At 36.3% G+C, this 23,075-nt stretch overlaps 1 protein-coding gene across 3 annotated transcripts in view; it reads left to right on the top strand.

Moving 5' to 3' along the window:
* Positions 1-23,075, top strand: part of LOC132852729 (disintegrin and metalloproteinase domain-containing protein 12-like) — a 112,946-nt gene that overhangs the window by 14,971 nt on the left and 74,900 nt on the right. For 2 of the 3 annotated variants that reach the window (XM_060880118.1, XM_060880117.1), the window contains exons 2-3: positions 3,308-3,414; positions 6,875-6,948. In XM_060880118.1, the coding sequence (XP_060736101.1) occupies positions 3,308-3,414; positions 6,875-6,948 (181 nt within the window). Of the gene's footprint in view, positions 1-3,307; positions 3,415-6,874; positions 6,949-14,797; positions 14,920-23,075 lie in introns of those variants that run through there. The other variant, XM_060880119.1, reaches the window with a different exon arrangement.

Below are 23,075 nucleotides of genomic sequence, written 5' to 3'. Positions count from 1 at the left end.
CAGAAGTCAAAAACCAAAAGTAGGTGTTCAGAGTTATATATTGTTTAAACAATAACACCTGGGGAAGAAGAAACACCCGTCAGTCACATGGTCCGGTATTTTTGTTTGGGTCTGATATAGTGGTCGGAAATAAAATGTGCTATGTACTATGTTGTACTATGCACATAAAAACACATAGAAGCCTTTATTTAAAAACCAGGAAATAAAAGATGAAATTCTTAACACTCTTCACATACAGTATTCATCTTTTGATCTATAGATTATTCTACAGCAAAAACAAGTTAATTGACCTTTCCGTTCCAATAGTTTCGGAGGAGGCCCGCGCGTGTTGACGTTTTTGAAGATCTCGTTTGAGAATTTGTTCCCCAATTTATGTTTAACATACATCCTTCTACGCAGACTTTCCACTAGATTTTAGAGCGTGGCTCTTGAGATTTTCTTGTTCAGCCACAAGAGTGATAGTGAGGTCAGTCAGTGTTTTTGGGCAAGAAGACCTGGCATGTAGCCAATATTCCAGTTCATCCCAAAGGGTCTTCAGTGGGGTTCAGGTCAGACAGGGCTTTGTGCAGGCCACTCGAGATCTTCCACAGAAATCATGTCAAAGCATGTCTTCATGTAACTTGCTTTGTGCACAGGAGCATCATCATGCTAGCACATAGCTGTGCTCCTTAGCTCTAGTGAAGAGAAAATTCTTTACAATCTTTACAATTTTGCGCTTTCAATTTGTAGCCATATAGTGTATATATTCTCAGGTATACCGACAATATAGACTACAGCCGCTCTGTTTCCACGCACCCCACTGACCACAGTTTATTGGGTAATGGAACACCCTCAGTAGAGAAAGGGCACTGGGATAAGTGAATCAGTCATAGAAACACTGCTGAGATTAAAGTGAACCAAACCACAGATCTCCACCAACACCCGTACTAAAACCACTGGGCTGGAAATAAAGCTCTGAAAAATTAGCTTGAAAAATGTGAGCCCTCTAGATAAGTCAATACCAGCAATATTGCTGTGTCTGATATACTCATGCCAGCATGACAATCTCTACCATGTCATCGTCAGCTATCTTTCTATTAATAAATGGAGTAGATTGGGTCTAATGCATGGTGGGCTACATTTGTCATTGTACAGATTTAATAGGTTTACTTGATAAAAAAAAAAAAAAGTCCAATGAATGTAGCCTCAAAAGCTGAAGGCTGTAAAAGTTTTAGAAAACAAGGTTAAAACATGTAGTGCCGGCCAAGTATTATGTAGTGTTGTAGTATTTCAGCCCTCCATGTCTTACTGCTTAATAGGGATGTGGACAGATATTTATGTCCGAGATGAATTCACATAAAGTCACTAAGAAAATATGAAAAAAGAAGCGAGACATGTGCATTTTAGAACAAAAAACTCTTGGCAGTGGGCAGATTTCCTCTTGGAAGTGGGGCTTTTGGCTAATATATTTGGGTCCTTAATTGTATGTTTTTTTTTTTGTAATAAAAGCATCAGATAAATGAGCAAAATTGAGCAACAGATTTAAAGGTTGCGGAATAAAAAAGAGAACTTCTCTCACACTCACTCACTCCACTCACTCACTCACTCACTCATTCACTCACTCTCACTCATCTTCTACCGCTTATCCGAACTACCAAGGGTCATAGGGAGCCTGTGCCTATCTCAGGCATCATCGGGCATCAAGGCAGGATACACCCTGGACGGAGTGCCAACCAAAAAGAGAACTTATATTTGAACACAAATGAACAAACATTAAGCACATTGCATTTTTTTACACCAGACTTTTTGCTTTCCCTCTTTTAGTAGTTAGTTAGCTCTTACAGATGCTCAAGCACTAAAATTAGGCAGAAGGACCACCACCTACTACTGTACTTCTATTCGCCCCCTACATCCTCACAACTTTGTTAACATCTATTTTTAACATTTGAATAAAGTGACATTTGGAAGTGAATCCTGGAATATAATTTTTGCTCATCTTTTATAGAAAACAGTAGTTATTTTTTTTAAGATGCTGCTTTGGTAAACTTTGATATTTGATATTTAGTTTTAGTTCTAGGCAGTGACAGTGGCCTAGATGCCTTTATTAGATCATTGTCAGGAATAGATAATTAGATCATGAATAGTAACGCAAATCCAAATCCATTTTCCAGTTATATATCTGTCATGTTCTCCTTGTTTAGTCTCTTTTTATGTAGCTGATATGATAACATACCCTCTGCTTATTGTAGTCAACTGCAGCCAGATCTTGGTGTAAAATAATAATAATAATAATAATAATAATAATTATTATTATTGTTGTTGTTGTTGTTGTTAGTATTAATAATAACAATAATAATAATAATAGTTATTATTATTATTATTGTTATTATTATTTTCTTTCTTTCTTTCTTTCTTTCTTTCTTTCTTTCTTTCTTTCTTTCTTTCTTTCTTTGTCTTTTTTTAATTAATTTTCCTACTTTTTTTTTGAAGAAAGTATCGAGGATAAAATCTATAAAAGTGTAGGAAATATTTGTGCACACATGTTTTTGTGTTGTATGGAGCTGAAAATAATACACTTTGTTGCCTTGCTTGCTTTCTAGGTCTCGGAGCTGTTGCACTATTATGATGTAGCATGTGCCGTTTTCATTTATTATGGATGTTGTAATGGATGGTTTTGGTGTTTGTAGAAGCCTATTGGGATTTAATGCACTACCCAAAAGAAAAGAGAGGGAGATTTTGATTAGCCTGAAGTAACAAGCTACTAGTAGTGAAAAATAAATATATAAATAAATAATAAACCAGCCCCAGTTTGCAGTAGTATTTCCATGTGAAAATTTGCATAATCCTCTGATTGTGTGAATTTTATGTGCAAAGCTGTTCAAAAATGAAAAATTATTAAATAAATAAAAGTAAAAGTAAAAAAAAACAAAAAAAAAACATTTTTCCTTAATCCAATTACATGAATCACTTGATATTAGTCAGAGCAGAGGTGCGGTGATTCAAACACTAGGAAGGTAGGCGTGTGTGGAACAAGTCCCTGTGCATATATGTGAGCCTTTCCTTTTTTTGTTTCGCATTTATCAATTTTTAATGCAATTTTGCTTTGAGGTTGAGGGCGTTTGCGTTTTCTGCTGTGGGGAATGAGGGGGTGATCCTTCTGTCTGTGTACTAGTTTACTGAATTTATTTCAGCCTCTGAGATGTGATTGATTTTAGAAAGATGTTTTGACTGGCATCTTGTCAGTTTTTTTTTAAACCTTTTATAAATGTATGTCAATTTATTCTACTGCAAAACTCTTAGGAACATTTCTTCTGTACTTTTATTATAGGGAAGCTTCTGAAAAGTGCGGTCATGAAGTTGGAACAGTATGAGACTACAGTACCACGTCTACTGGATGGAAAAAATCAACACTCAGTCAGCTGGCTTCGCTCTAGGGTGAGACCAAACATATGACCAGCCAATGCTAGAGTTTATATGGCACGGCATCAATAATGTGAATCTAAAAGCCGTCCGAAGTCGTACGATCATGTGATTTTTGTTTTTATATGTGTATATCTATGATTATTGGTTTTTACATCACTGATTTTAATTTCCAAAAGAAAAGAATGAAAAGCTCTCATACAGAACATGTTTTTCATTAATAAAAGCATCTGTACCATCTGACTGACACAGATCATCTGATGTAACACTGTTGTCATCCAACACTTGGCACAGATCTCCTAGTTTTAAGGTTTCAACCCAGATATATTTCTGAAGTGATTCAGTAGTATGCTTTAATTTTAACCGTTATTCCAATTCACACAAACTCTGTAAGCCAGATCATTTGCACATAGAAACACAACCCCATCAGTCACTGTATAAATTTTTTTTTAATTTCCGTTTGTAAGTAAATCATATAATACTTGATAAATATACCTGAAAATAATAGTTGTTATCCAAACAAAAAAAAAAAAAACATACTGTATAACAGTCTAACATTTAAGATCTAACACAATGGAGTTCAAACAATTTGTTTTTATCACCCTGCCCCTGAAAACACTGAAAAAAAAACCCCTCTGAAAAAGAAATGTAGTACGGTCTCTGAATTCTGGCTCTGTTTCTTCACTTGCATCACTCGACGTTCATAATTGGTCTCATGTAAAGGACAATTTCTTTTAAATCGCGTGCGCAGCTCAATTTTGTTTATACCCGAAATAATTTAGTTAGTTGAATTTCCTGATGCATAAATAAGTAGTCTAATTTAAACCCGAATGCTTGCTAACACATGCATGAAAATACAAAACCTCGACAAGACTTTTCTGTTGCATCCTGCAAGATCCGATTCCTGATGCTTCTTCAATCGCAACCAGAAACTTTCTTTAAAAAACAGATTAGTGTGCTTCCTATTCATGTTTGTATTTCTATCTGTTTAGAACACACTACGTGCATTTTGCTATATTTCGACTTTACTCTTTGAACATTACTTAAAATAATCAATGACAGTGACTGAGTGAGCAACAGCATACAGTATATTAGCACAGCAAAGTGTTTATACGGAATGAATACTATCATTAGACTTTATGTTAACTAAAATACAGTACTGTACATACAGTAACTGTTATTTACACTGACACTGTTAGATGCACTTATTAGAGTTAGATGTGAAATTAAATCACATTGTATAAACTTGTGTAAACTTGTATAAAGCAGCCACCGTGACTTATATACAGATCATTTGGATGTACAAATCATATATACTGATTTAAACATTTTTTTTTTTGCTTAATCCTAAAAATGATAATGTGAAGTAAATCAATATAAATAGACATTTTATTGAATATATGTAATGAAATAATATAATGATTAATAATAATAATGGGAGCATATACACCATAATCAAAGTTATGGGTATGTTTATCAGTTTATAAGTTATTCTATTTATTATTACTATATAAATTATGGAGATCAGTTTACTCACATGTATTTAGTTTTACTCTAGAAACTGGGAAGGTCTATAAATAATGTCACATCGGATCTAATCTGTTTTTATCAGTTGAATGTTCAGCTCTGTGGTGTGAATAAATAGAGTTTTGTACAAGTAAACACATTTTACATGCATTTGAATAATGTTCATTAAATAAAGCTATATTGAGGGGATTCATGGAATTAATTTTACAGTTATTCAGGTCCCTGGCTGTTTAACCCCCTGCTGTATTTTCTATTATCTGCTTCTCAACTCAAATAGTAGAGTGCCATGAAACGGAAAGGGATTAATCTGTATTAATTACTGTAATTTGCTGGAACTGTTCCTTATTACAGGGTCCATTTGTGTTCTTTTAACATTTAGCCTTGTATTAACTCAGGAAAAGCTCTATTGTGTGGCGTACCGTGTGAAATCTGTAAACACTTCCTTTTTAGTCACATTGTAAATTGCAGACATTTATATTAATTCAATTCAATTCAATTCAAGTTTATTTGTATAACGCTTTTTACAGCTGACATTGTCTCAAAGCAGCTTTACACGAACATAAACATAGAACAAAAGGTTAATATAAAGAATAATATAAAGATTAATAGAATACAAAATTCAAGATTAATATTAGATAGATTTAACCCTTGTATGTTGTTCGGGTCTGTGGGACCCATATTCATAAACATCAATAGTTTTGAAAAACTTTGCTTCCTTGTAAATTTGTTGTTTTTTTTTCTCACACATAACTTGATTAAATTTGATTTTCTTTTTTTTTATTTATTACATTTTATTAAAAAACAACAAAAACGAGTAGCACTTTACATAAGAAATGTGATGTAATAAAGGTAAAAGGCAAATATTAACCATATATGCTGTTTATATTGCTTGTAATTGGGATGAAGTAAACATCTGTATAGTATTTTAACATAAAATTTTTGATTAAATTAAAAACCCAAAAATGCACCGGGTCCACCAGACACACGAACACTGGCTGAGTAACAAAAATACGAACAACACACAAGGGTTAAATGTGTTTGGATTTATCCCCAATGAGCAAGTCTGAGATGACTCAGGCAGCAGTGGAAAGGAAAAACTAGATGGTAAGGAAGAGACCTTTACAGAAACCAGACTCAATGTGGAACCCATCCTCATATATTAGTCAACCAGAGTGTAATTATTAAATATTAATGAGCTGAAATTTCTATGCTGCATTTACCAGAGCAAACGATGGCAATAGCACTAAAGTACGCATTTGTTACTTACTTACTTACTTACTTACTTACTTAATTACTTATTTACTTACTTACGAACTACAATGAAAAGAAACAAAAGAAAAAACAAATCCCTTGTTGCTGGATTCTAAAGGTTGGCTATCCAAAATGTTCACCATCCATAATATTCACAAACTTTACACCATCCCACACCCAGCTAGAATCCCAAATGGTTTCCTCTTTACTATATATGTGCAATACAGAAGACGTATTGATCTTAACTACATTACTTGCCAAATTTAACATCTGTACAGTATGAAAAAGTGACTCTAATATTGTCTTGGAAATGAACTGCTTTGTGTTTTATTACATACTAAGATTTAACTAATGTGAAAACCCATTTTTATACATCCGAGGGTCACTTGATATAGACAAAGGCAAAAAGTTTACGAAGCAGTATTTGACAGACTTATATTAAGCTACTAAAAGTGAAATGTGAGATCTTAAAATGCATCAATATTAAAGTGTTTAGCATTGACCTGAACTGCCATTTGCCCTTGTGGAAAATGTCAGTTCAAACGCTTCTGTTAGCTCCATAGGGCATTACACTAATATCTGTCATCAGATTTATATTCATTCAGGAGCTTTTAAAGTAGATTTGGCAGATTTAATGTCTTGAAGACTTGCGGAGAAAAGAATATGAGGTCATGTATTTTTGTTTGCTTCTTCTCAGGCTCCTCCAGCTCTACTGCAGATATTGATAGAAGCAGAAGGCCAGCAGTTGATCCTCTCATTGAAGAAGAATGAGTAAGTGCAATCAAACAGCAAATAGCCTTACAGTATGAAATAGGAGAGATTGCTTACATACAGAAGCAGAATACTGTATATAACATTTACATTCAACATTTACATCTCAGAGATTTCTGAAAGTTTTATTTGTTCTGAACTACTAGTCTAAACCGTTGTGACATGAGAGTGATGTGTGGAGCAGTAGGCTGTGTGTGTGTGTGTGTGTGTGTGTGTGTGTATTTGTGTGTGTGTCTGTAAACACTTAAGAAGTAATTAACTTCAGTGTGTGCCCCATTTTACAAACAGCAACACAATTAAACAATCACAAAAACATAAAAACATTACATAAAGAGATACAAAAACACTTGGCTGTTAATCAAGAACTAATATCCATCATATAGCTAGCTGATGATAAAATTCATTTTTACAAATTTTATAAATAAAATTTATAGCTTTTGTTACTTTTAAAAAGGAAACCAAAACATCCAAGGACACTAACTGGCAAGAGATGCATGTTTGCCTGTGCTCATAAACCATTCTTTGTATGTCTTGAGTTCAGGGAGTTCAACTCTGCTCTCTCTATCCAGGACCTACTGGTACAGTATAAATGAGGATGACTAAGCCTGACTGTCTTTGAAAGAAAATAAAATTAGACTATTTGCATTCACATTGTTTTATTTGCTGTTAACAAGTGGTTTAACATAGATTATATATGACCTTTATAAAGTCATACATAATAATATTTATAAATTTCATATATATACAGTATATCTATATTTCATAAAAATTCTTTATAAAATTAAAATGACATATTTCAGAATAGAGTTCTATAATAATAATGTTTTGGGATTTTCTTTGTATACTGCTGGCTAAATAAATAATAAATAAATAAATAAATAAATAAATAAAATAATAATAATAATAATAATAATAATGATAATAATAATAATAATAATAATAATAATAATTTAAAAATCCATCACTGAAGGTTAAGAATGTATGCACAGGCATTCCAGTGTGTGTGTTTTTGTGTGTTTGTGTGTGAATATGTGTGTGTGTACTCACAGTTTTGCATACTCTAAGATGCTTTAATTAAACTGGATGTGGACTGACATTTTGTGCACTAATTACTAAATAATGTAATTGCAGTGAATAAATGGATGGTAACTCAAGGGGTATCTATGGGAATCTTACAAAATGCTCCTTATTTTCAAGAAATACAATTTGCACCCAGAGGATTCATGAACAATCATGTGCATTTTACCTTGATACATAATTTTAATTATCTTTATGATTAAATTCATGAAAAACAAGTAAATTGGTATGAAATTAAATACCTGGTGTGGTTCATCATCTGCTCAATTCATTATGATAAAATATTATACTCAGAAGACTCAGGGTTGTCTAAGATAGTTGTCACAGTGTTATTGTTGTATTCTTGGACTTGGACCCACAGATCCTAATAACACTGAGGACCAGTATGGATGATTCCCATGAGCTAAGTGTGTCCCGAATATTGTGAATATTGTGCTCTTTTTATGTGTTTAATGTAATTTTTTTTAAATAATTCTCATAAATTCTCAAATTCTCAAAGCTATAAGGAGTTGATGTATTTCCAGCAGATGCTCTGACTATAGCTATATGTATATAACTGTATGACTAAATGTCTACAGGGAAATTTCAGGATTATATTAATATGCACATTCTAATAAGCCCTTGGTTTTACAGTAAGAACATACATAGGGACTTGTATGGTGGAGGTGCCACTTAATCGGATTACAAATGTGTGTATGTGTTGATATGGTAAAGCTTGTGTGAGGAAGAAGGGAGAGGAGTCAGTGTTTTGTAACAGTCAGAGGTAAAGCTAGAATTCAGACAATGTTGGTCTTTCCTGAGTTTTCTCCAGTTAATCCATTATCCTTACCCAGGCTTATTTGGCACCTCTAAACTGTCTGTAGTGTGTGTGTGTGTCTGTGTGTGTGTGTGTGTGTGTGATTGTGCCCTGCACTGGTTTATCACCCCTTCCAGGTTGTTTCTGACTGATTCCCAATGTCCCCTGGAAAAGCCATAAGTAGACATAATAAATAATATAAAAATATAAGCGCTGTGTAAAATAATCAGTACAAAAAATAGATGGAGGGGTTTTCAGTATATTCACTAATACTTTGAAAAAATTTTCTACCCGATCTTGCAATTGACAGCTGTTTCATACTGTAACACCACTAAATTAGTATCTGACGTAAATGAGATGAAGACTACACTTAAAAATACACAAGTTAGGAATTCACGACAGTCTATTATGCTCCTCTGACACATTAATAAGAATCGATGACTACATTTCTTACAGTAATTGCTATGGTATAACATAAAATGGGAACAGAAATAAGAGATGAATAGATTATATTTTAACTAGATTATATTTTAACTCGTTTTCGTAATGCTTATAAAGTGCCTGGGACCCATAATTGCTGCTAGAATGACAGCTGTGACATTTAGGGTCTTTCTCAAAAAATTGCATCTGTTCTATGAATAAATTCTACCTGTCAAACTTATCCTGTCATGCATCCTCTACTGATAAAGGAAGATGTAGTGAGTTATTGTGACTACCACAGATGTCACTGCTATTAAGAGACAGAGTTTGTGCCATACGTATTCTTCCCTTCATTCAACCAAACAGGAAGGAACACAACAGAGGGATACAAAAAACGTCAGTACTGCAGTAACTCAAAACATCTCCATAGCAGCCAAGGCTGTGTTCGTGATTGGAAAGGTGTTCTTGTATGTTCTTGCCAGAATGACATCACCTGGTCTTCAAGCTCTAATTGTACTATATCTGCTACTTGGTTTAACCTTAAGAGAGACAAACACACACACACACACACACACACAAACAAATACACACACAAATACACACACACACACACACACAAATACACACACACACACACACACACACACAAATACACACACACACACACACACACACATACACACACACACACACATGCACATACACACTTTTTTTACTCCACACATTAGAAGACAGTAGTAGTTAGTACACAGATACAGAATGAAATGGATGAAATAAATAAATAGACTTGGTAAAGATTAAAAGGCTGATGAAGAAAAGAAAAGCTAAAGATAGAAAGGAAGATTGTTTTGTCTTCTTCTCACTTTTAGACAGCAGCAGCTTCACCAGACATGCATGCTGACAAATTAGCAAACCTCTCGAAGTCCAAGACACATTTTTGAGTGAATACAAAACCATTACAAACAGTTCCGTGTTGGAGATGACTTCATTCTAATCATTAGATCTGCTTGTTTCCTTAAATTGCAAAGGACTGTTAGTAACAATAGTTCACAATAAGGAAAAACTTCCTGAGATGGTGCAAGGGAGAAACCTTGAGAGGAACTGTACAAAAAAAAAAACAAGCCTATTCTTTTCTGTGTGACGCCGGATAGTGTGATTATAAATCAAGCCGTGCTGTCAAAACTTTTTTACGTCTGTGTACTACATTGTAAAACATGATAGACTCATAAAGTTATGTGAACTTATTTTTTTAATTTCTAAACTCGTGTAAAAGTAACGTAAAGTATTCTATATATAGTAAAAAACTTACCATTTGTACACTTCTACCCAGACATAGTGTAAAAAAGATTTAAACCGTGTGCAGTCATAAAGTGGCATACTGGGAGATATTGCACATGTCGAGTATAATAAATTATTAACATAACATGGAAGACAATACATATACAGTACAAGGATAACCAGAGACAGGGTCTAATATCAGTACAGTACAGAGTGTTCATTTCTAAGTTCCAGTCTTATTGTACTAAGTGCATTGAAAAGTTGCTCAGAATGTGAATATTATGAACAGGAGTTATTGCTTGAACAAAGGACGCTCATTATGATTACAACAGTGGTTGAAGCAAGAGTGAAACTTGGGTATTAACTTTTTAGAGTACTCATTTAGACCATTTATCACAGAGGAAGCTAAGTCACAAATGCAGAAAGCTCCATAATAGCAATTAAGGAGTAGTGCATCAGAATGAATCAGGCATGTCTAAAAGGAGCAGAGAGAGAGGAGTCACAGCAGGGGACGTGTCTCAGGATCAGGTTCTGACATCACATCAGTCAGCAGGACTTCTACACTTTCAGCACAGCTCGACAGACAGCAGATTATTACCTATGCTCTTAAGGGTGCACATTATGATTAGACTGCAAGCAGAGACTCTGGAAGGCTAAATATTCAAGTTCACAATAAAACTCGAATTGTTGAATTCCGTTTTCTTTACATTGGTATCATTTTACTTACTTGTGACAAAACTTAGATACATTCCTTGTATTTAGATTGTATACGTGCTGATAAATTACATTGTGTTTTATCTCGAATTGTTATTTTTTTATGTTTTTTATTATTGTGTTATTAGATGAAATTCAGGGGAAATCAGCTTTACAAACACCAAGATTTTAATTATAGCCATGTCAGTATGTATCAAGTATGCATAAAAGGGTGACAAAGAAAAAAAGGAAGCTTGAGAGAAAGGGTTATTATGGGTTAATGATAAAGTCTGTAGTTTCACAGTGAATGGTTCCAAGCGTGCATGAACTTTTCCTCTTTTGAAAATTACTCCTGCAAAGGGGTGCCAGGTAATTTGTTCTTCTTGGAACAGAAATTAATAACAGATTCCAGCATTAACATGTAATCAGGAGTTTGACAGAGTGCAAAACTTGAATTGGACAAAGAAATAGGAGAAAGTAATAGCATGTTTCTGTTAGTAAGACATGTCCTTGACAATGATGTGAACAATTACCTTCTATATTACCTTCTTTTTCTTTTAAATCATAATCTCATGTATGGCCCTTTTATCCCTCTTACATACTAAAGCATCTATGTATGTATTTATGTTTGTATGTATGTATGTATGTATGTATGTATGTTTGTATGTACGTATGTATTTATGTTTGTATGCATTTAATTATTATTATTACTCCGCACAAATATATGTGCCTCTGTGACTTCTGGCATATCTCACCTGCTATTTTTTGTGTTTGACATTACCTTAGAGAGTATTGCCTCTTAAGCAATTTGCTCCTATCCACCAAGTCAAACACAATAACACAATATCAACCTGAGCTCTGCTGCATCTAACCTCTCAAATACGTTACGTGTTAAGAGTGGGTGTCTACATCAGAACTAGATATGCAGCTATGCACGTGTCTGTCCACGATGAACACATTAACTTCAATAATAAGCTGGAAATTGGGCTAAGAGACATGTAGATAGATAAAGCATTAATCTAATCAATTTCCCCTTCCTCATGATGAAAGAGTACTGTTTGTTATAAGCTATAGAAATATCATATTGATAGGCTTGTCATGAGCCTGGTGCTAAAATGATAAAGTACAGAATGTTGCGCCAGAAGGAAGTGGAGCATATCCATGTATACGATAAATTATACATGGTAAAATAATGAAGCATAATGTTCCGATGAATCCATGCGAGCCAATTTTATCTCTGTCGTTTATCTCTGAAAACCAAAACATATTTTCCATCTTGCTGGAATAGCATCAGATATTTATCATACATGCTTATGCTCCATGAATCATGGGTTAGGTTCAACTCATTTTATGCACACCGCAGTTTGTCAGATTTATCATTACTAGATTTCCTTCTGTGCTCCTCGGTCTGTACATCACAGTCTGCTAAAAAGAGAACTGGAAGTTTGTGTTGCATGAAGCAAACTGCAGTCAGAATGTCAGGATGGTGTAGAGTGCAGAGTTTGTACGTGAGGCTGTTGTCTCCTTCAGTAGATAACCAAAGTCCCCCCATCCCCTTCCTGCTGTTAGCAGTTGGAAACTATGGTTCAGTCCATTTGTTTTTTGTATTTTACCCACATGCTGAGAGCTAAGAATTGCACTGAAAAATGTACTTTCTAGGCTAGTTTGAACTCCATTGTGTTATATTATATTATATTATATTATATTATATTATATTATATTATATTATATTATATTATATTATATTATATTATATTATATTATATACTCACTATCATGTAATAATAATAATAATAATAATAATAATAATAATAATAATAAACTGATGTATGTATATATATATATATATATATATATATATCAGATGTAAAAATTGGAATTGTTGATTAAAGTGTGCTATTAAATAACAAATATGTTATTTGTTTGGAGGGATTTATTCAACATTTATGAAGCTTAGGTGTTCATTCTCAGTAGCAGTCAGCAAAGATTGAAACTAAATAAATAAATATATAAATAATATAAATAATAAAGCACTAATGATTATCAATATCAAATCTCTGTTTGGAATAAGCACGTGATTTGGATTTGCACAGTTAATATACAGTTTATTTTGCTTCTACAATTAATTAAGTAGCAAACAATATTGTTTGAAATCCTTCTTTGTCCAAGAGCACTGATGCTAAAAGTAGTTTATTGGCAAAACCCATGAAGGGTCTTTTTGTTCAAAACCCTTAGAGAGAAATGTAGTTGTGGCTTAAACATAAACTACAGGGACTTTAAGAATGCAGGATTTGGGTTTAGAATGTCATTTTTGTAGTGGTGCTGTTCAGGTGAAGGAAATTGGTAATAGAGTGATGCATTGTATCTGCAACAACGTCATGAACCTGAAATATTTATCTCCACAATACATCCCTCTAAAGTCCATGTTGCTTCGGTGCAAAGTGTAAATCAATGTTAATGGCAATATTCCTTTGGTGATTATTTCTCCCAAAAGGCCTGTTCACAGACTGGCTATAAGTCTGTCTTTTCTATATTTCACTACTGACCTCATTTCCTTGTTCACTGGCAACTCTAGAACTGTTAATAAAGTGACACTCATTAAAACAGCTAGAGCGAATAAAGACTTCTATGCTTTAAGATATACAACTTTACTTTAAATAGATTGCTGTAATAAACATTTAACTCTAATGTGCTTCTTGGACCAGCATAAAGTTTTCATCATGTATTGGACTACAAATGTACAATGAATTAGTTATAATTCACATGGTACATTTATAGCAGCGATCGGTGTGACTTGTAAAATGATATGCATATATCTGAGTGAATAATGAATCCTTCACAATGAATAAAGTGATGTTAAAGAGCTTACTTCTGCTTGATATCATTGTTCCGAATAACATAGATTTACTTACATGTGGTGCACTAACTCCAAAATCCTGTTCAGTACCTTTACCCTGTGTTTAAATGTTTGTAAATGCACAATATTTGTATCTTAAAGCATAAAATTTTGCATTTCCTAGATCAATTTTATTCATGTTGATGCTCTCGCCCTTTTTTATCTGACTATAATACTTACCCAAGTTACTCAGCTTGAATTATGTAGCTAAGATTGACATTTACCCTAACTCCTGACATTCATAGGACTAGATTTAATGTTTAAGATGCTTAAAATAACATGGTAAAAACATGCCAAACATGAACAAAAATAAGTAATAGTAGCAGGCTGCTTCCACCTATGAGCAAATATGAGTACCCTTGGTCTGTGCCAAAACTGGTGATGCAAATATGCTTGGGCAAATGGAAAAACAACATATCAAAAGAAAGACCACAAACAAAAAAAGCAAAATAAGATAAATGGTTTGGCAGTTATCATGTTATATTTTTTTCCCTAGTTAACCGAGACTAAATTGTCGCTCTCACAGTCTCACTTCCTGTTCCCAGAAAAGTCTTTGTCCCCAGTGATCTCATCACTGAAGGTCAACAGCCAAACCAGGAAGTGAGTACCCTCTTTATCATTCAAAAGTGATAATAGTAAAAACATAGGAAAAGCACAGTGAAAGACAAGGGATAGAGAGAGAAAGAGAGAGAGAGTTTGAAAGGACAAACACTTAATAGAGCAGTGGGTTCAAGCGGAAATTTCAGAGGAAGCTACGACACAATACAAGCGATGTTTGATGTTGTGTATCCACAGAAAGAAGAGAGTTGAGGTGCGTTCGACATGCATGTCCAAAATGTATTCATGTGTGATAAACTAATTAATTTCATAACACTTAATTAAGAGGAATCTGCTGCCTTTGTATTATTTCTGTCTTTCTTGCCCACTCTCTCTATTTTCTCCTCTGCTTGTCCAAAAGAGAGCTGACGTTACACTCTGTTAGTTCAGACATCTGGTTAAGTTAATAGCAAATACATTGAAATTGATTACCCCAGCATTCGTTGCGTTACTCACAAATGCTGAAGTAACCACCCACAATATGCTTTGATCAAATGCTTTTATTTTGTCTTGTTTTTGTGTTTTGTCTTGTTTTCCAGACTTCTGCAGACCACTCTAAACAAATTCTGTTTTGCTTAAATGAAGCAAGTTTTAAACAAGACACAATAGTCTTAGCAGGTTGTCGTTCCTACCTGTCATTTGACTCAGCATATGTCCTAGTATATACTAATGGCTCATGTATCCACAGCATTGAAAAACATCAGGACAGTGGTAGAAAGAAAGTTTTTTTTTTTTTGTAACTTTTTTTACAATACTTTTTTTGCACAAGTCACATATAAAAATCTGAATGACTCAATAAGTAAGTAAATAAATAGATACATAAATAAATATAAAAATATTTCAATAAATTATGGTAACGATAACAGTAGTAATTATTTTAGCTCTGGTGCAAAGAAGAGTTCCCCTTCAGTATCAGAGCACAGAGCATTGTTACAACACCACAATGATTCAAACATATGCAAATCATTTGTGCTTTAAAAAAAATTAAATCAATCACAACTCATGATTTAACAAGTCTGGAGAAAATCCTTTTAGCATCACAGTCAGTGTTTTGTGTTTTCTTTTTCAGCTCAGGTATATTGCAATTTTTTCCTGACCAAAGATAAAATTGATCAGCTGGGACCTGAAACTGTTTCTCCTGATATATTTAAAACCAAGGATAAAATACTGAAAAGTAAAATCAACATTAAAAGACCTTTAAATGCTCCGTAAAAACACAAAGAAAGACAAACCTGGAGCAGTGAATAAAAGCATGAAAAACAGTTTCTCTCTGTAAACAGAATGGACAGTTATTTGCAACTTCAGGGTTTATAATGGAAATAAAAGAGTTCACAGACATAAAACAGTGTAAAATCCTTCATTGGAGGTCAGCAGCATTTTTGGTTAACGGTGGTTTGTACAGTGCCCTCCACTCTGGTTTAATATCATCATTAAAACCAAGTACACTTCTCCATGGGGTGTCTACCTTCCCACTCAGTTTTATCTTATTTAAAACCTTAACACAGGCTCTGAAGAGCAGCTTCCCTGACACTGTCCCAAAGTCCATCTCCCCCTCACCCCGGCACTACAGAAGGGGACCTTCACACCCGTCGAGGTCGGGAGCGATGTTCAGCTGGGGAAAGGGTCCCTCTTCTACAGGGCCAGTCTCTGGATACTGATAGTCCATCAGCCGAACACGCTCCTGTGATGTTACGGAGTACCTCCAGCAGTGTAAGAGTTGATTGACAACATGCAGGGACTGCAGTCCCATGCACACTACCAGGTCCTTCGACAGGTCTGCTTCCACAATGTTCACAAGTGTCTGCCCGCCATACACCAGAAACTCCTCCAGCAACCAATATACTGTAATGTTCCACTATCTTTGTTCTGCTTTTTAAAACAGTTCCAGATTTTAAACAGTCCAAGATAAAACAACGGTAAACCAGAAACATCCATTAAATGTTTTGGTTTCCATTAAGAACAAAGTTGTATCCAGCCTCCGACCACCAACTGTGTGTAGTAATTCTCTGGCTGCTGCTCTCCATACCAAAGCTTTAGGTCCAGTGAGGAGTCTATAGATGAACTGAAGGCAGAAATCTGTGGTTCTGCTTTTCTAGCTGGACCAGCCTCTGCCCTCCTTCCTCCTTGGGAAGATGGAGAACGCTCTGAGGAATCCAGTGTAGAACATCCCAGAAGAAATCAAAGCAGGACCTGGATGCTTTCTAGCAGGTTTGGAGGCAGATACATGCATGCCTGCTTGTGCCAGAGCGACGACATGGCGAGGTTGTTGATGACCACTTAAAACCACGTCTTTTCCAAACTAAACCTCCTGGAAGTGTAGGTTGCCCACCTCCCCACTCCCCAACTAAAATGGCTTCACTTTTATGCTTCTTGAACCGATTGCTCAGAAACACCGGGGTCACTCTGCCTCTCAGGACAGGCCCAAACAAGATGCCCTGTTTTACCACAGTGAATGCATTCCATGTCTGCATCTGAAGATACAAAGTTTAAGTCCGTTATTCACTACAATGCCTTTCTGACTCAATATGTGCACTATTTCAACACCATTAAAAAAAATTACAATAGCACTGTTCATACGGGAGGCAGAGACAATGTTCTCTTGTCCCACCACGTTACCGACCGCTAAAACACATTCCTCTATGCTCGCCGCACACACCACCCTTACACAGTGCCGGCGAGTCAAGCTATCACACAGTTTCGTGCTCTGAGCCACTATGCTCCTCCACCACGCTGCACACACACACACATGCACGCGCGCATATGCGAAAGTATATGCCTACACTCATATGTATTGACACAAAGTTACTTGCACACACACACGCTCACACAACAAAGTTAATTAATCCACCCTCACTCTTCCACCGTGCATGCATAGAGAGAGAGAGAGAGAGAGAGAGAGAGAGAGAGAGAGAGAGAGAATGAATGAATCAGAGAGAGAGACAGAGAGAGACTTTTTGACTTTTTACAATCCTTTATTTACACAAGCCACACGAAATAAAAATCTGAGTGACTCCTCTTTTAGGACATCCTTGGGACCAGCCGCTTCCACCTGCTCAGTCTGCCCTTTACATGCTCTACAGTATTTTCTCAGTTTGTATTTAAATACTTATTGTTACCAAGGTAGACACCCAAGTATTTAAAACCACCTCTTTTCCACACTAAGCCTCCCGGTAGTGTAGGTTTCCCACCTCCCTACGCCCCAACTAAAATGGCTTCACTTTTTGCCCAGTTGTCTTTAGGAGAAGATAAAATCTGAAAGTATTTAAAATATCATTTAAAACATTCACATCTTTTTGTTCAGTTATCATAATGACTAAGTGATCTGCATACACTGAGAGGCATACAGGGACATTAGTGTGAGGAATATTAAAACCAGCTAGATTACTTCTCAGTTTACATAAAAGAGGTCCAATTGCAATGGTATACAACATGCCTGACAGAGAAAACCCTTGTCGTATACCTCTGTACACTCTAAAAGGGGCACAACAACCATCGTTAAACTTTTGTACACACTCAATTTCACTGTACTACACCTTGATCATGGCTATAAAACATGAATTGAACTCAAAGTTTTCCAGCACCTTCCACAAATATTCATCATCAACCCGGTAAAATGCCTTTTTCTGATCTTGAAAAATCAGACCAGTCTTTAAGCCCAATAGCCTAGAGACATCCAAAATGTCACAAATTAGATACACATTGTCAAATATAGACCTATCAGGCACACAGTATGTCTGGCCCTGGTGAATGAGCTGCTCTATTACCTTTGTCAGTCTCAAGGCTAATGCTTTTAAGGGCAGCTTACAGTCAATGCACAGTAGTGACACTGGGCACCAGTTCCTCAGGTCTGTCTGGTCTACCTTTTTTTAGCAGTAGTGTCAGGACAGCCCTGCTACAGCTCAAAGGAAGTCTACCTCTCCTCTCATCCTGCCCTATAATTGCCCAGAAAGCCTTGTAGAACTCAACAGGGAGACTGTCTATACTTGGCACCCGTCCGTTGTTCATTCCTTGGAGAGCCTTGTGAAGCTCCTCCAGTGTCAGCTCTTTGTCCATCTCCCTGGCTGTTTACTCAGAGAGCTTTGGCAGATCCACCAGGAAACTCTTCTCTACCGTATGTGCCCCTGACCGCTCACTGCTATATAGCTTTGAGTAGAAACTTACTGTCTGCTTGCGAATTTCAGTGGGGTCTGATAAGAGATATACTGACTCGGTTCGCAGTGCATGTATGAAACTTTTCTGTCCATTCTTTTGCTAAACTGAAGAAGAACTTAAATGGAGCATCCATCTCATTCACACTTTTAAAGCGTGAGCAGACCAGTGCCCCCTATGCTGTGATATCTATCATTTATTTTAGCTTTTTTACTTTTGAGTGCTTCAATATACCCTCGATCTCCTGTGGCCTCCAAACGCCAGAGTTCCATTATTTCTATCTCCAGAGCTTACAGAGATCAAACAATGTCTCTTTTGACGTTCAAGTCAAGAAGCTTTTATTGTCATTTGAACCATATATAGCTGTTGCAGTACACAGTGAAATGAGAACCTTTCTCCAGGACCATGGTGCTACATAAAACAAACACAGATCTTAGGACTTAGTAAGTAGTCCTAGCCACATAAAGTACATCTGTGCAACCTGGTGCAAACAGTGCAGGACAAGACAGAAAGACAGTGCAGGACAAAAGACAGTGCAAACCAAAAAATACAACACATTACACAAAAGACAATACACAAAAGACAATTAAAAAAACAGTGCAGAGCAGTGTAAATACTGTATGTTCAATCAGTATTGAGTGTGCAGTAATACTGGAATGAACACAGTATTATAGCAGCAGTTACATGAGGTATTATAAAGTATTGTGCAAAACAGCAATCAACTGAAATGTTAGACAGCATGTGCAAAGAGCGTGAGAGTGTACTGTTGACAAAAATATTTAATTTGTGTCTTTGTCACATCCCACCACTGCTGTAGAGAGCTAAAAGCTGCCTTTTCAGATTTAAAACAATTCCATAAATAAATAAAATACTCTCTAAAATTAGCATCCTCTAAAATTTCTTAGACTTTACATTCTTTTTACTTATAGTACACTGTACAATACTGTGATCAGAGATGCCTACTGGAACAGTAAAACACTTTTTATAAAGAATCAGTTGATGCTTAAAACCATAAAATCTAATCTTGCCAGGAAGAGTGTGTTATCTATGTTGTGGGCCCATGTGTACAGTCTCTGTTTTTTGTTCTCCATATATCACTTAACTCATGGGCCTCCATAATCTCCAACAGGCATTTACAGGATGATGCATGAGGTTCTGTGTGGTTCCTGATCTAAAATATTTACATTTACTTTTACAGCATTTGGCAGACGCCCTTATCCAGAGCGACGTACATAAGTGCTTAAATATCTATCATTGGATACATTAATGCTGGTTCACTAGGTTACATACTTAAGATACCATGAGTTTAAAACATTGTTCAAAGTTACAATGAAAAAGTGTCAAAGGTTTTTTTTTTTTTTTTTTTTTTTTAAAGATAGGGAAATAAGTGCTAGTTGAAGTGTTTCCTGAATAAGTAGGTCTTCAACCGCCAATAGCCAGTGACTCAGCTGTCCGGACCTCTAGGGGAAGTTCGTTCCACCACCTTGGTGCCATAACAGAAAAGAGTCTTGTAGTAAACTTGCCTCTTACCCTGAGAGATGGTGGAACCAGTCGAGCAGTGCTGGAAGATCGGAGGGTGCGGGGTGCAGTGTGAGGAGTGATGAGGGCTTTGAGGTAAGAGAGAGCTGGTCCGTTTATGGCTTTCTAGGCCAGCATGAATGTTTTGAATCTGATGCAGCTACCAGAAGCCAGCGGAGGGATCGCAGCAGTGGGGTGGTATGCGAGAACTTAGGCAGATTGAAAACAAGCCATGCAGCTGCATTTTGGATCATTTGCAGAGGACGAATTGCATTCATAGGTAGACCTGCCAGCAGTGTGTTGCAGTAGTCCAGTCTTGAAATGACAAGAGACTGAACAAGTACCTGAGCAGCCTGTGTGGACAAAAATGGTCGAATCCTTCTAATGTTGTAGAGAAGAAACCGACATGAGCAAAAAGATATCTGCTGTACAGTTAAAATCACCAACCAATATTAAAATGTCAGTAATGCTGCAGCTAGCAATCACATTGCTAAGCTTTTCTAAAAAAAAAAACAAAAAACAACAACTCTCCATTGCATTGGTGGGGGCGTACACACAGATAAATACTAAAACCTCATTATCAATATAATGAGCGGAATAAAATTGCGAGTAAACAGCATGGCAACTCCACCACTGAGTGTTGGACTGTGATTTAAAATCGCCAACCCATCCCACTCCTTCACCCAATCAGCAGCATTGTTGATATCACTGAGGGTTTCTTGAAGCATGACAACATCTATGCGCTTCTGTTTTAAAAGTTCATATAGCTTAACTCTCTTGTTATGCTCCATTGCGTCGTTAACATTCAGACTCGCAACATGGATTCCAGTCATTAAGAAAAGTAAAATTGATAAAACAAAATATTATATAATTATAGGGTAAGAACCTCTCCAGTATAAAAAACACCACACATTCTACTAGTCATGATCAGAGTTTTCCCTATTGACTTTAATGGTCATTTTCTTGAATGAAAGTTTTCCATATCAATAAAAGCTCCTTCCTTTCTAAAATGTTTGACATCATGTAGAAACTGTTTACGATCAGGGAAAAACTCCTTTTTTGCCACATTCTTCTGCCATTTAGTGTTCTTTAAAAAATCTTCCTCAGTGCTGTAAACAACATTTAAATGTTCTTTCTGTGAATCAAAGTTTAACACTGAGTCTGACACATACGGTAGTCATCACTGTGAGATTTTCTTTAAAAATCTGTCCGATACTTTAAATGTGGGCTCATCCACCATCTCCACATCTCCCCCCGTCCCCCTGCACTGATGTAGTGGCAGGTGTTTCCAGGCAGTTGCTCTGCATCGCTGTGCCTGCCTCTGCCAGTGCAGGATTCTCCAGCACTGCACCACAAGCCACTGGGCTTTTCCCAGTTGAGCACGGCCTTTCTTTGTCCCGGTCTGTTTCAGCCGAGCATGGCTTCACTTTTACCGGTCCAGCTGAGACGGGCTTCTCCGGTGTTGATGCTCCATTGCTTCTGGCTCAGCAGCAGCTACGGGGTCCTCGGCAGCCTGCCTAACTGTATCCGCAGGGGGAACAACTCCTGCCCCAGCTGCTCAGAAACACCGGGGACACTCAGCCTCTTAGGACAGGCCCGAACAAGATGCCACGTTTTACCACATTTAAAACATTTCATATCAGCATCAGAAGAAACAAATATACTGTAATCAAACCCATCAATATTGAATTTAAAAACAGAATTGAGTTCTTCAACACCTTGTTTGAGAATCATAAAAAACACTCTTCTAAAAGATACCAGGTGTTTAAACAGTGGAGACTTACAACCAAGGGGGATTTTCTTAATGGGGAGACCATTCGCCCGTACTGATTCAATTCCTTACCAAATTACTTCCTCAGTTATAAAAGGAGGGACATTAGACAGACTCAATTTTTAGCAGGAGAACTGAGGGCAGGAACTAATTTGTTTGATGCCTTTCTGAGTCAGCTTTTTCAACGTCTTTCAAAAAAATCACGATTGCACTGTTCATTCGGGAGGCAGAGACGATATTCTCGTGCCCCTCTACATTAACGACCGCTAACACACACTCACACTAATAATTATGATATATCCGAGATGTTTAAACGGAAACAGTTGCACTTAGACAGACTCATATATCTTTGAGACGACAATGTAAAATTGTATTTCCTTCTGTGACCATTACATACTTTCTCCCAAACACCTAAACTGGATATGGATCCAAGAGTCAGGAACATTCCATATTTGATGAAAGAAATGTTAATTAGCTAACTAGTTTTGCTGCTTAATAATAATTGCTGCTATTTACATAGATTTACATAGTGTATTAAGGCAGTTGTAGTATAAATCAAAATGAATCTTCTTAATAAAAGAAAGACACAATACCATTGTTGTTTTCAGTCCCCTACTAATGCATGGCATTACACATTGTAACATGAATCACTAGGCTACATGCCCTAATGTCAGTATTAGCATTAGCGGTGTCACTCCATCTGCTGTCTGTACTGCTGAAATTTTAATTTGTGACTGAACCAGTTTCGGGGGGCACGGTGGCTTAATGGTTAGCACGTTTGCCTCACACCTCCAGGGTTGGGGGTTCGATTCCCGCCTCCGCCTTGTGTGTGTGGAGTTTGCATGTTCTCCCCGTGCCTCGGGGGTTTCCTCCGGGTACTACGGTTTCCTCCCCCGGTCCAAAGACATGCATGGTAGGTTGATTGGCATCTC

The sequence above is a fragment of the Tachysurus vachellii genome, chromosome 10 (assembly GCF_030014155.1).
Source record: "Tachysurus vachellii isolate PV-2020 chromosome 10, HZAU_Pvac_v1, whole genome shotgun sequence".
NCBI lineage: Eukaryota > Metazoa > Chordata > Actinopteri > Siluriformes > Bagridae > Tachysurus > Tachysurus vachellii.
This window is presented reverse-complemented; position numbering and strand designations above follow the sequence as displayed.